We start from the raw sequence: 13,979 nt of genomic DNA on the forward strand, positions 1-13,979 counted from the left end.
CAATCAATAGAGGTGGCAATTTTTCTTCACGAAACATGAAAAGAAGGTAAGGTGTTTTTTCGCCGAAGGCTCAAAACGGTATATACATAGATTTTATGCTTCGCAAAGAAATATATTACATTAATATACATACAAACGTTCGATGTTCGACGCATACACGAATATTACATTTTTTTAGTACACAAGAATTCAGTCCTCTTTCAATATCTTCTCGGCAGCTTCATTTAGGAGTCTATTGACAGCTTCGTCAACAGCTTCGTTGGCGATCCTTATCGTTTCTAATGCTTCCTTCATGGCCGGATCGGCTTCAGGATCATACGGCTCAGGCGGCGGTGAAAGTTCAGTTGTAGTAAAGAACAAGTTGTTAATCCGAAGCTAAATTTCAGTAAAAGTACCTATAAGCTTTACGCGCTCAGCAGCCTCTTTAGCTCACTTAGCTTCTTCTTGGGCCATGTTGCCACTACAATCAATGTGCTATGATGTTTCATCTACTTTGAACAGAAAGAACAAGGCTTTGTTTGAAACCACCAATAATCTCTTCATAGGCGAGGCTGAGACTGAAATTCAGACGATGAACTCCATACAGCAAATTATTTTTATTTTGGAATCTGCTATGACCATTAACTGGTGTTTGAGTCACAGAACACACACACACACATATATATGCTAGCGGTTCTGAACTGCTGATGCTTCTCCACACAGCATTATAATCATGTCACTCAAAGACAGATATTTCACCAGCCCAGCTACAAGCAGCGATCACATTAGGCATTACTGGGTGGTACGCGACATCAGTGCACGCCTCTTTGAAGGCTTCTATTTTCCTCAAAAGCCTTGCCGACCTGTAATCATAGAAGTAAATGGACCCATCGGATGAACCAGATGCGAGTTCTCTCCCGCCAAGGGAAAAGCTGCACTTCACAGGGAAACCCCACACTCCATGTCCTTCAAACCGCGTGTACTTGTTCAGCTTGAAGGGTGGCCTTGCTGAAAAAATAGCAATGTAGTTCCCATTGGACTGTGCAACAAATGATGCTTCACGTGGGTGGTACCTTACACACGGGCATGTGAATGCTTCGGTATAAACCTGTCATATACAAATACAAATGGTGGATTCTGTTAATTTCCATCCTGATGGTAGGATGGCAGGAGCCCAATCACTGTTACTGCAAAATAAAATCCCTGGACTAAAGACGGAAGAAATGGACTAGAACGTGATGTTTATTTTTTATTTATATAAAAAGGGGGGAAACAGAAAGGGAAAATGGGGAAAAAAATAAGGACCAAACAAAGAAACTCTTCATTTTTTATTTACGTTTTCAAAATGTAACTTTGATTGTTACTTATTATCTGCAACTTTACAACACTCTGACTTTAAATACATTAGAGCTAATAGTTAGTTGGCTAAGAAATTACGAGTACAATTAGCTGGCTAACTATTAGGTGCCGTTTGGTTCATAAAATATACCGTAAATGGTAATGATAATGACTCACGCTCAAATATCAACAGTAATGAATTTGAATAGGTCGGTATCACTTTCTAGTGTGGTATCCAATTACGGTTGGACTTAGACAAACATAATTTAACGTCATCAGTTACCCATCACGTTACAAATATGCGAACCAAACAGCACCTTAGCTGATTTTAGGTAGGTTGAATCAGCTAATGAACTAATAGGTATCGAGGGTGCATCTAATAGTTAGCTGAACTATTTAGTTGGGGGTGTTTGGAACTTTGGATGTCTCCAACTAAAAGTAGCTACTAGTCAAACTATTAGCTGAGTTGTTTGGATGCCACCAGCTAATTTTAACAGCTAACTATTAGCTCTACTGCATTCAAACAGAACCTTAGTATAAAAAAATTAAGTTTAATGACAAATATATTGATGACATATTCATACATCCAACTTTGATAATTTTAAATATGTAGATGTTCTGATGCTAGAATGTTTGACCAGAGATTTGCCAACTTTAAATAAAACTGAAAGGAGGTAGTGCTACAAAGGCACATATATATGCAACTAACAGTACTAGACCAATCATGTTTGTAATTTAGGGTACCTTCTTCAGCAGATAAAGCGTGAAAGGGCCTCTAGCCTAGTGGTTAAGGACTTTCGGTTTCAGGTAGCACCTCCAAGTCTTGGGTTCGATTCCCCTCGTGGGCGAATTTTCAGGCTTGGTTAAAAAAGTCTCCTCGCTGTGCCCCATCCGCTCTCTGGTTATGTTATGTGCGCCACCCTCCGGTTGGGCCGTTGCAGAGTGGACGGTTGACGCCGGCCCGTTAGTGATGGGGGGCTAGGGTTCAGGGATTTTCTCGGCCAGAACCATTGTTTCGGTCTCTTAATATAATACCACGAGGGCGGTCTTTTTCTCCCCAGCCGAGTTTTTTTTACTTCAGCAGATAAAGCATGGGTTATGAAACAAAGAATTGTAAATGTATTTTTTTTCAATAATTGGCAGACCGATATTCAACAATGAGCAACATGTAAATATATACAAACAAACTACTAAATTCATATTTCAGTGCAACATAGGGTCACAACTTAATGATGGTTTCGAATATGTTCTGATACAATGCTCCAGTCGCATTGGCGCTGCAGCATGTTCAGACAAGCTGTACTTCTCTCATGAATATCCTGACTCCTGAGACATGTTGGACTTGTACATATCACCACACAGGGCGAAGTTAGCATTAAAATCAAGGTGTTGCAGCACTCAAGGAACACATAAATACTTCTTATATGATGTATGATAAATATTAGACATCTTATTTACAAAATCTTGCTGCACCGTGGTGCCTGTGCACCAGGATAGAATACTGTGACGTTGCCTTTGTCACCACATATATATCCAAGTGGACATTGTACAGATAATCTCTAACAGGGCTTAAATAACAAAACAATAACCAGGTTTCAAATTTTGAGCTTTTTTTTAAATGTTGTACCACATTGTTGAGTGCATGCAAATAGAAGCGACATGTTCATAAGATACGAACAAAGATGGCATCAGAACCACATACACTTGAACTAATATACAACAATACACCAAATACCTGGTTAGATAAAGGAACTTGTCGCAGGACATCCCAAACAATTATAGTGTTCTCACTAATATTGCTTCTGGTTGTGTCAGTTGAAGAGATAAATTGTCTTCCATCAGCACTGAAGTCAATGTCAAGGATGGTTCCAAGGCTTCTCTGAAATTCTTTTGTTACCAGACCACATCGAATATCCCAGAGTTTAAGGGAACCCTTGGACCCACCAGATAGGAAGAGATCGGGGTTGCTTGGATTGAACTTGATAACCTCCACAGCTTGATCCTCCTTGAATACTTCCATTACTTTTCCCTCAACAACATCAACTAGCTGTAAGGAACAATCAAGCCCTCCAGAAAGTAAAAAGGGCCTATGAAGTGACCACCTTACATCCTTTACAGCAGCAGTGTGATGTTTCAAAACACGAGCAGTGGTATTCCCTTTGTCCCATACATTCCATACATGAACCGTGTGATCCATTCCAGCAGAAGCAAGAAGATGCCCTGCAAATACTTTCCTTTGTGAATGTCTATTGAGTGAGACTAATTTAAATAAAAGCTATGCAAAATCATCATGAGTATTTTGTACTGTGTGTCAAAAGCAATATCTCAATTAACCAACCAACATAATTTGAAACTGGTGATTTTATGAAACAATTCATCTCATGCATTGGGACTTCCTATGAAATCGCCATGTGCATCATACTACAATAGTGTTAATTAAAAGTGAAGCATGAAGAAATAACATGGAAAATTCCATGAAGATATTGCCAGATACACCATCCGTCCAAAAATAAATGCACATCTCGAACTATCAACATTTGCATCTCCAAATAAGTTTATTATGGAAGAATATCCCATGCTCAATATAATGATACTTATCATACATAATAAACGTTAGTACATTTTTATATATATTTAGACAAACTCTAAAAGGATTGGCTCCTCAGGATGCAGGATATGCATTTATTCTATGACGGAAGGAGTATGATATTTGAAGAGCACCCCTATTTTTGACATCAAATTACCAAGAAACATGGATTGTAAGCATTTCCATAGAAGATTAGAAGTACAAAATCGAAGGTGAAGATCAAGGGGTCAGTGGAGGTGATATAATTTGGTTTGCATAAGCTCAGAAATCAGAATGGTCAATCCAGGCCTAATAGCCTTATCTAAAGAGTTATGATATAAGGATTCCAAAGCAAAGATGTTAATATTTCAATGACAACCTTTTGTAGATTTCTTAGACGAACAATATTACTGTATTTTCATATCGTCATTGTCATAGCGTAACATAACAACACCAGGGTACACAAAGTATCAGAGAGAGCGTTAGGAGGGAGCACAACACAAGTTAGTGGTCATGTTGAATCTGGGGACAAGTGGGAGTCAACAGTCAACACACGGACATTTAGAGAGATTCAGACCACAGTGTGTAATACCCTACGTTATCTTGATACTCGATGATTGATGAACATAAAGGATGTTGTGGTGGGAAATCTAGCCTAATGGTCCTAAACCCCCTTTATGCCTACCTACAAGAGTGTGTTCCACATTAAGCTTGTTACCTCTAACTTGAACTACTTGGGTCAAATCGAATTGAATGCCCTAGGTCGGAGTCCCTTCAATTGGGCCCCTTAAATGTTGCTCATCACCTCCCTATTATAGTCAAAGGGAGAAGAGATGTTACACGAACCATGAATTCCACCAGCTAAGGCCCAACTACGCCATTTTTATCCTATTTCTGGAGTTGTACTAGGATACATGCCTCTGGTTATACTAGAAGCTCGTGTCGTCCAGTACGATGTAGTTGGTAGTCGTTGTCTTTTGTACTTCGATAATGCTTCAAGGTACATTTCGCATGTGCACACTGTTAGACTACCCGTCTAGGATTCTAGGGTTTGGGGGGTTCCCCTTGTAATTACCGTCTCACCCCTCACTGTAATGGGCCTGGCCCAGTTACTAAGTCTATTAATACTACTCCCCATCCCTGGTTAGGGGTATGGGTTCAGTTTCCAACATGGTATCACAGAGCTAGGTTTAGGGTTTTTTTCCTCTCTGTCAGCCGCCGGCCCCAACCGAGCGGCCGCCACCCAGCCGCCGGCGCTTCTTCCTCCCCGGCACGCCACTCTCCCCTGCCTCCCGTCCCACCCAGGGTCGCTGCCCCTGCTTCCCGTCGCGCCCAGGGCCGCCGCCCCTGCGCGGCCGTCGCTCCCCGGAGACCACGCCCCCGGCGCCCGTCCTCGCCGCGCCTGGTGCCGCCGCCAGGACCACCGGCCCCTGCTGCCCGACGCCCTGCACCCGCCTCTCCTCCCTCCATCCCAGCCGCCGGCGCCTCCTCCCCCTCCCTCCCTGCTCAGCCGCCGGCGCCTCCTCCCTCTCCCTCTGCGCAGGCACGTCGCCCGCGCCTCCTGCTGCCTGCGCCTCCTGCCAGCGCGCCCTGTTGGCGACGTGCTCGCGCAGCACGCACGCCCGCGCCCTCCTCCCCCTTCGCCGCCGCCGCCTGCGGCCCTCTGCTGCCCGCCGCCGCGCCCTCTGACCCATGGCGGACCTCCCCCCGGACGCGCACACCGCCGGCCTGGCGCACCCGCCCCTGACCGCGGGCCTGGGCGCGGCCCCCGCTTCCCTGGCTGCCGACATCGCCTCCCTGGGCCTCCCTGCTGCCGGCCAGACCCACCCCATGGGCCCCGGCCGCTCCCTGGCAGATGCCGAGGCTCCCTACATCGTCGGCCTCAGGCCCCTCCGCGACGTCTCTTCCCCGGCCCTCCGTCGAGGCTCTCCACCGGGGTTTCCTGCCCTCGCGGCACCCCTCGGTACCGACTCCACACTCGGCGACACCCTCGCTACGATCCAGGCGGCTGTGACGGCCTCGCGGGAGCGCGAGCGCGCCGCCTCCCTCGCCCTGGAGCGTGAGCGTGCCCTGGGTGCCGCTCTGACCACCCAGATGGCCACCACGCAGCGCCTCCTCGGCCGCCCGCCGGTCGCCTCTGTGGAACCCCCGGAGGACCCCCCCCCCCCCCCGCCTCTGACCTCGACGCCGCCCTCATCGCTGCTCTCCACGCTCAAGCCGCAGGTCTGCACAACATCCGGGCTCTCGTGTCCGTGGTGTTGGATCCGGCGTCTCCCCACTACCCCCGTTGGCGAGGACAGGTCCTTCTCACGCTGCGGAGGTTCGTCCTCGACGACCACGTCCTCATCGACCACGACGCTCCGCCGCCTCGCTCCTGGTGCCTCATGGACAGCGTTGTCCTCTCGTGGCTCCACGGCACCATCACCGTTGAGCTCCAGGACATCATCCGCGACCAGGCGGACACTGCGCGCCAGGCGTGGCTCGCTCTCGAGGACCAGTTCCTCGGGAATCGGGATGCGCGGGCGCTCCACCTCGACGCCCAGTTCCACCTGTTCTCTCAGGGGGACCTCTCCGTGGGAGAATACTGCCGCCAGATGAAGGGCCTGGCTGACTCTCTCCGCGATCTCGGCGAGCCAGTTGCCGATCGTACCCTGGTGCTGAACCTCCTGCGTGGCCTCAGCCCTCGCTACGGCCACCTGAAGGCTCTCATCAAGCGGAGCGTGCCCTTCCCCACCTTCCACGTCGTACGGAACGAGCTTCTCCTTGAGGAGCTCACCATGGCGAATGAGGCAACCACTCCTGCCTCGGCTCTCTACAGCGCTCCTACCAGCGGTCTGCCGCCTTCAGGGGGCCAGGCCACCCTTCCTCCGTCGACCGGGGCTCCTACCCGCCCTCCACCCGCCGTCCCGGCGGCCCCTCGTCCGACTTCCACGACCGACGGGGGTCGTCGCTCCCGCAAGGGCGGCCGTGGGGGTGGCGGCTCCTCTCGCGGTGGTCCCTCCGGCCGGGGTGGCGGCCACACGTGGCCGTCATTCTACAACCCCTGGACCGGGACCATTGCCATGTGGTCGGGCCAGGCACCGAGTGCCTCCCGTCCTCCGGCGCCGGCCCTCCTGACTGCACCTCACTACGGCACGCCTCCTTACGGTGTACCCGTCGTGCCCCAGGCTCCGCCCGCCCTCCTGCCCCCGGGGACCCACACCTCGACGCCTTGGTCCCCGCCGGCCGATGGTTGGGACAACGCCTCCCTCGCTGCTGCCTTCAGCACCATGGCGATGACCCCACCCCCCTCCGACTGGGTGATCGACTCCGGTGCCTCGTACCACACCACTCCCACGACAGGCACGCTCTCTCGCTCTCATCCCCCCCTCCCCTCTCACCCATCCTCGATCGTCGTTGGAAACGGTTCCACTCTGCCAGTCACCTCAGTAGGTGCCTCGGTTCTCCCTGGGCCGTTTTACCTCAACGATGTTCTCGTAGCTCCCCACATCACTCACAATCTTCTTTCTGTTCGTCGATTCACCACTGACAACTCCTGTTCCATTGAGTTTGACCCCTCTGGTTTTTCTGTGAAGGATCTGGCCACCAGGACCCTTCTCGCCCGCTGTGACAGCTCGGGGCCGCTCTACACGCTCCAGCCCTCCACCGCCGGCGTGTCTCCACCCCCTGTCCTGGTCTCCACCCCCTCCTCCACCACATGGCATCGTCGTCTCGGCCATCCTGGACCCGACGTCATGACCAAGATTACCAGTAGTCTAGATCCTTCATGTAGTAGGGGACATTTTGAGGGTCTCTGTCATGCTTGTCAGTTAGGCCGACATACTCGTCTCCCATTTACTACTTCTTCTTCTCGGGCTGAGCAGGCTTTTGACCTAGTTCACTGTGATCTTTGGACCTCCCCTGTACTCAGTCTTTCTGGTTATAAATACTATTTGGTGATTTTGGATGATTTTTCCCATTTTCTCTGGACCTTCCCGCTTCGGTTGAAGTCGGACACTTTCACCACCCTCACACACTTCTTCACCTGGGTATCCACTCAGTTTCGTCGCCCGGTCCGTGCTCTGCAGTGTGACAATGGCCGCGAGTTCGATAACAACGCCTCTCGCTCTTTCTTCCTCACTCATGGCGTCCAGTTGCGTCTCTCGTGCCCCTACACCTCTGCACAGAACGGCTGAGCCGAACGCATGATCCGCACCACCACTAATATGCTCCGCTGCCTCCACTTCCAGGCGTCTCTCCCTGCCAGCTACTGGGCAGAGGCCCTGCACACTGCCACCCACCTCCTCAACCGTCTTCCCTCGAAGGCGGTGCGCCACCCTACCCCTCACTTCGCCCTATACGGCACGGCCCCTTCCTATGACCACCTTCACGTGTTCGGCTGTGCCTGCTACCCTAACATTTCCGCTACCGCTCCACATAAGCTTTCTCCTCGCGCCACCCGCTGTCTATTCCTTGGCTACTCCCCTGACCACAAGGGGTACCGGTGTCTGGACCTCACCTCCCACCGCATCATCATCTCTCGTCATGTCATCTTCGACGAAGATGTGTTTCCCCTTGCTGGCTCCACCCCACCCACCGATCTTGACTCCCTCCTCGAGTCCCATCCGATTCCTCCCCCACCTCCGGCTCCCGTCTTGCGCCGTTACCTGCTCCTCGTGCGGCCACTACGACCTCTTCCGTGCCACGCGCGGCCCCGTCAACCCCGCCTGCGCCACGCGCGGCCCCGTCGACCCCGCCTGCGCCACGCGCGGCCCCGTCGACCCCGCCTGCGCCACGCGCGGCCCCGTCGACCCCGCCTGCGCCACGCGCGGCCCCGTTGACTCCGGCTCGCTTCGCCAACCCCGCACTCGTCTACCATCGCCGCGGCCACGCCACTACCTCGGCGCCCCCCGACTCGGGCCCGTTGACGAGCGCGGCCCGGTTCGCCGACCCCGCCGTCGTCTATCATCGCCGCGAGCCGGCCCCACCAGCCGCTCTCGACGTTCCGGCGGTTCGCTCCGAGTCGTCCGTTTACCACCCGGTCGCCATCCACCGCGACCCCGGGCACGTCCACCCGATGGTGACTCGGCGCGCTGCTGGCGTTCTCCGCCCCGTCGACCGGCTAATCCTGGCAGCTGCTACGTCTAGCACTCCACCCGACGCTTCCCCGGTGCCCTCCTCCGTTCGCACTGCCCTCGCCGACCCACATTGGCGTCGTGCTATGGAGGAGTACGCGGCCCTCTTGGCCAACCACACCTGGGACCTGGTGCCGCGTCCACCAGGCACCAACGTGGTCACCGGCAATTGGCTATTTCGCCACAAGCTGACCTCGGACGGCTCCCTCGACCGCTACAAGGCCTGTTGGGTCCTTCGGGGCTTCACCCAGCGCCCCGGAGTGGACTACGACGAGACCTTCAGCCCTGTCGTCAAGTTCGCCACTGTTCGCGCCGTCCTCTCCCTCGCCCTCTCCCGCAACTGGGCGATCCATCAGCTCGATGTCAAGAATGCCTTCCTCCATGGCACTCTGACGGAGACTGTCTACTGCAGCCAGCCCACCGGCTTCGTCGACGCTGACCGTCCGGATCTGGTTTGCCGGCTGAATAGGTCCCTGTACGGCCTCAAGCAGGCGCCACGGGCTTGGTACAGTCGCTTCGCCTCCTACCTGGCCTCCATCGGCTTCGTCGAGGCCAAGTCGGACACGTCCCTGTTCATCTACCGGCGCGGCGACGACACCGTCTACCTCCTGCTCTACGTCGACGACATTGTGCTCACGGCATCCACCGCCGACCTTCTACACCGCATGATCGTCGCCCTTCAGCGGGAGTTCGCGATGAAGGACCTGGGGCCCCTACACCACTTCCTCGGCATCACCGCCGAACGTCGGCCTCAAGGTCTCTTCCTCCACCAGCGCCAGTACGCCATCGACATCCTGGAGCGGGCTGGCATGTCTGACTGCAAGCCCTGCTCCACGCCTGTCGACACTCAGGCGAAGCTCTCTGAGGACGACGGGCCTCCGGTCGCCGACGCGACGTCATACCGGAGCCTCACCGGCGCGCTCCAGTACCTCACGTTCTCCAGGCCCGACATCGCTTACGCCGTCCAGCAGGTGTGCCTGCATATGCACACTCCGCGGGAGCCCCATCTCACTGCGCTCAAGCGGATTCTGCGCTACCTCCGCGGCTCCCTCGACTACGGCCTCCTACTCCGCCCATCCCCGACGTCGGAGCTCGTGGTCTACACCGACGCTGACTGGGCTGGCTGTCCCGACACGCGCCGGTCCACCTCTGGCTACGCCGTGTTCCTGGGCGCCAACCTCGTCTCTTGGGCCGCCAAGAGGCAGCCCGTCGTCTCTCGCTCCAGCGCTGAGGCCGAGTACCGTGCCGTGGCCAACGGTGTGGCAGAGGCCTCCTGGCTGCGCCAGCTCCTCCACGAGCTCCACAGTCCTCTTCAGCGCGCCACTCTCGTCTACTGCGACAACGTCAGTGCGGTCTACCTCTCCACCAACCCCGTGCAGCATCAGCGCACGAAGCACGTAGAGATCGACCTACACTTCGTCCGCGAGCGTGTCGTTGCCGGTGACGTTCGGGTTCTCAGCGTCCCCACCACGCTGCAGTTCGCCGACATCTTCACCAAGGGACTACCGTCGAGTGTATTCTTAGACTTTCGATCCAGTCTCAACATCTGTACAGGATAGAGTTGTGACTGCGGGGGGGGGTGTTAGACTACCCGTCTAGGATTCTAGGGTTTGGGGGGTTCCCCTTGTAATTACCGTCTCATCCCTCACTGTAATGGGCCTGGCCCAGTTACTAAGTCTATTAATACTACTCCCCATCCCTGGTTAGGGGTATGGGTTCAGTTTCCAACACACACGTGGCTACAAGATCGATGCACGTATTGTATAGTGATCTCAAGTGTCCTATAGCCGAAGCCATGGCAACAACACGCTTATCAGGCCTGTGATGTCACCCAACACACATTTAATGTGTTGTACCTAAAACTTATCCATTAAGCATCGCAATAGACTTATCCTCAGGCCCTTAAGTGTGGGGCACATTTCCTAGGGTCATACTGTCCCCGATGGGCTTAGACATATCCTTCTGTCATGAGATAGGATTACATTTAGACGCATTGAGTCCTTTGTCTTTTCGGTGCATTGAGCCCTGAAAGGCTCGGGGCTAACCACCTCGGCGAGGCAAGGTCAAGATGCTTAAGGACCTCGGGGCTAGTAGGTCTTTAGTGTCTAAGTTTTGGGGCCCAAACTGCCCTAAACGCTTATGTCCCATCATGCCCTAGGGTGCGATGGCCCTGGGAAGTTACTCTCATGAGTGTCTGGGACACGAGGGGCCACATGGGCTTTCTCCATGAGTGCCTCGAGACATGTGGGGGCCCAGGCTTTAAATTGCTAACTACTGCCTCGAGGCTCAAGGCTCTCCGAGGACTCATTATTCCTCCTATGGGTGTTCTTGAGGCGTTATGTGCCCTGAGCTCTTAGGTCATCCCGGGGCCCAATAGACCTTGGTTTCCTGTGACTCCACAAGTCTTGGTGCATAGATGTTCATTTGGGGTGCCCTAATTTTAAGCCTCCCGACATTAAGCTCCTCCTCTGGCTAGTGCCAAGGGAAGTTTCTAGAGCTTGGAGCCTTGGAAGTTGGAAGCGGTGGTCTCAACATAGTAGGCCCCTCAATAGCTTCATACACCAAAATTCTTGAAAGTGTCTTGACAGTTGCCAAGGCGTGGGGGTATGGCTTTTTTCGAGCGTTGACAATCATCATTCGTATTGTGAGTCTAGTTGGCTCAGTGCTAATCAACTATGGCTAGTAGTCAGATTGTTGAGAGAATTTAGAATTCCGCCAGAAGAACATTCCAAACATGTTGGTAGAGAAATCCATGTTTGTATGGTAGAAGGACAACCTAGTGCAACCCCTAATATTTCATTTTCTTGTAGAATAGGAAAAAAACTTCTCATAGCTAAATTTTATAGACAATACTTTGAATACCAGCACAACACTGGGCATCCACTTGTTTCCTAGTTACTACAAGAGAAGTAGAGAAATGTATCATGTTGAACCACCTTGTTGTTTCTCAAATTGCATATGCCAAATCACCATGACTACTGAAAAAGAATGTATTACGTATTACACTAGAAGAGGGACAATTCAACATTCTCTTAATATCTAATGCATGACCCTAGAGAATGGATGACAACTCATAAAGATCTAAGAACAAGAACATTTACTCATTAATAACATAAGTGAAACAGAATAGTAAAGATCATGGAAGCAGAACTATGTAAGAATAATTACTAACCATGAGTCGGTGACCAATCTACACAATTGATTGCTTTAGTGTGACCCTTCAAACAAACTGAGAGCCTCAAAGGGAAACTTGTGCTTGGTCCAGGTTTCGGTTGGCATCGCAAAGAATGCAAAATGTCAGCTCGTAGATTTGGATAGGTGATAGAGCCAACTGTAACAACATGTTCACAGTTACAGCAAATACAGAAGATAGAAAATGAGCTGCTCAAGCAACATATAAATATACTAAAGTATATATGTGTCATTCCCTAAACTAGTAATCATCATGATAACAGAGGTTTTCTCAGACAACAATTGGGCAATAGGAACAAGCTTTTTTATCGGCCTTTATCCCAGACCCCTGAACGTTGTTCTTCAAACAGTTTAAACCATTTTAGACATATAATCATAGAAGATTAAATTCATCCTGAGATCCACTACACTACTGACAAATCAATTTATGTCAGAATTATTCACACAAAATTATCCTGAGCCCAGCCAGCAGTCTGGTGAAGCAGTCCCATGAGAGCAGCTATCTAATGAGCAATCAGGGACAAATTTTACTAGGATAAATTCAGCAACTTTCAATCAGCTGCAATGGGACCCCAGAAAGCTCACCTGCAGATTCAAAATCCACTCTCGTCAGAGGCAGGGATGATCCGGATTCAATATGTGCCCCTGATGAGGCCAGGAGAGCGCGCTCCCTCTTGGAAATGTATCTGCCGCTGGATGGAGATGCCAGTGGCAGCGCTGCGTCGGGCAGAGGTGGTTGCGGGAAGCAGTGGGTTGGAGGGAGGTATGGGTGAGATTCCCACCGCGGCGGCTTCATGGGAGGTGGAGAGAAGGAGGCGGACCTGGTGGCAACCGGCATGGAGAAGGGTCGGTCCGCGGCATCCTCATCGTCAGAGGTAGCACCGTACGCAGCAGAGAGGAGATCCATGATCCATCGGGAGCCGGGGTTTCAAGTATTCCCTGCGTCCAACACTGCAGGGGTGTTGGGCAAGTTGACTGCAGCAGCTACAGACAACGGTTTTTTTTTCACCTTCATCAATTTAAACATGACGGGAACAAAGGTCAAATGGCGGCAATTGAATATTGCTGAAGTAATTGTTTGATTTCTAGGGACTAATTTTCTATTTTATTATATTTTAGTTTCTAAATTAACAACTACGGAAATTAAAATAGAATAAAATAGAGTTTTAGTTTCCGTATTTAGTAATTTAAAGACTAAAATAGAATAAATGGAAAGACTAAAAATTAGTTCCTATAAACCATACGTATACCCCTTAGCAGACCAAAAACAGATGATTACAATGGCAGCAAAATTATTAAGATTACACCCGGAATCGTTCCAGCTAATCAAAGTTTATATAAATTAGAGAATCAATCCGGTTAGGAATCATTCCGACCCACCAATCTGGCACAAACAAATAAGGCCTAATTTTTGATATTGTAACTCGAGATGAAAGTTCCATGCATCAAGTCCTACAATGCCGGTGGTTTTCAGTTATGTATGTTAAATTTATGTACTCAAGGATCGATGACCTCTCGGGAACATGACAAAGGTAACTGAATTCAGGTTTGTCAACTAGCAAAAGGGTCAAAGGTTTATAAATTGAATAATGGACCTCAAATTATGCTAGGCAGTTTTAGCATAAGGTATCTGCATTCATAGTTTAACACACATTTTAAATCCCTCATAATTTGGCTTATTTCAAATTTGTAACACCTTAGTTCTAGGCCATTTTAGCTTAAAATTTACTAAAAGCAACCAAATTAAACTGTAGGCAAGTAACAAGACGTTGAGTTGTGTGCAATAAAGA

At 51.0% G+C, this 13,979-nt stretch overlaps 1 protein-coding gene across 1 annotated transcript; it reads right to left on the reverse strand.

Moving 5' to 3' along the window:
• Positions 1–517: 517 nt before the first annotated feature.
• LOC100281243 (uncharacterized) lies at positions 518–13,132 on the reverse strand. Its single transcript, NM_001154162.3, has 4 exons — positions 12,775–13,132; positions 12,170–12,328; positions 3,053–3,537; positions 518–1,087 (listed from the first exon to the last, which is right to left on the reverse strand). Exons 1-4 carry the CDS (start codon positions 13,094–13,096, stop codon positions 716–718), a joined length of 1,338 nt encoding a protein of 445 aa, NP_001147634.1. The 5' UTR covers positions 13,097–13,132; the 3' UTR covers positions 518–715.
• Positions 13,133–13,979: the final 847 nt, after the last annotated feature.

This window comes from Zea mays, chromosome 3 (assembly GCF_902167145.1).
Source record: "Zea mays cultivar B73 chromosome 3, Zm-B73-REFERENCE-NAM-5.0, whole genome shotgun sequence".
NCBI classification, from domain to species: Eukaryota; Viridiplantae; Streptophyta; class Magnoliopsida; order Poales; family Poaceae; genus Zea; species Zea mays.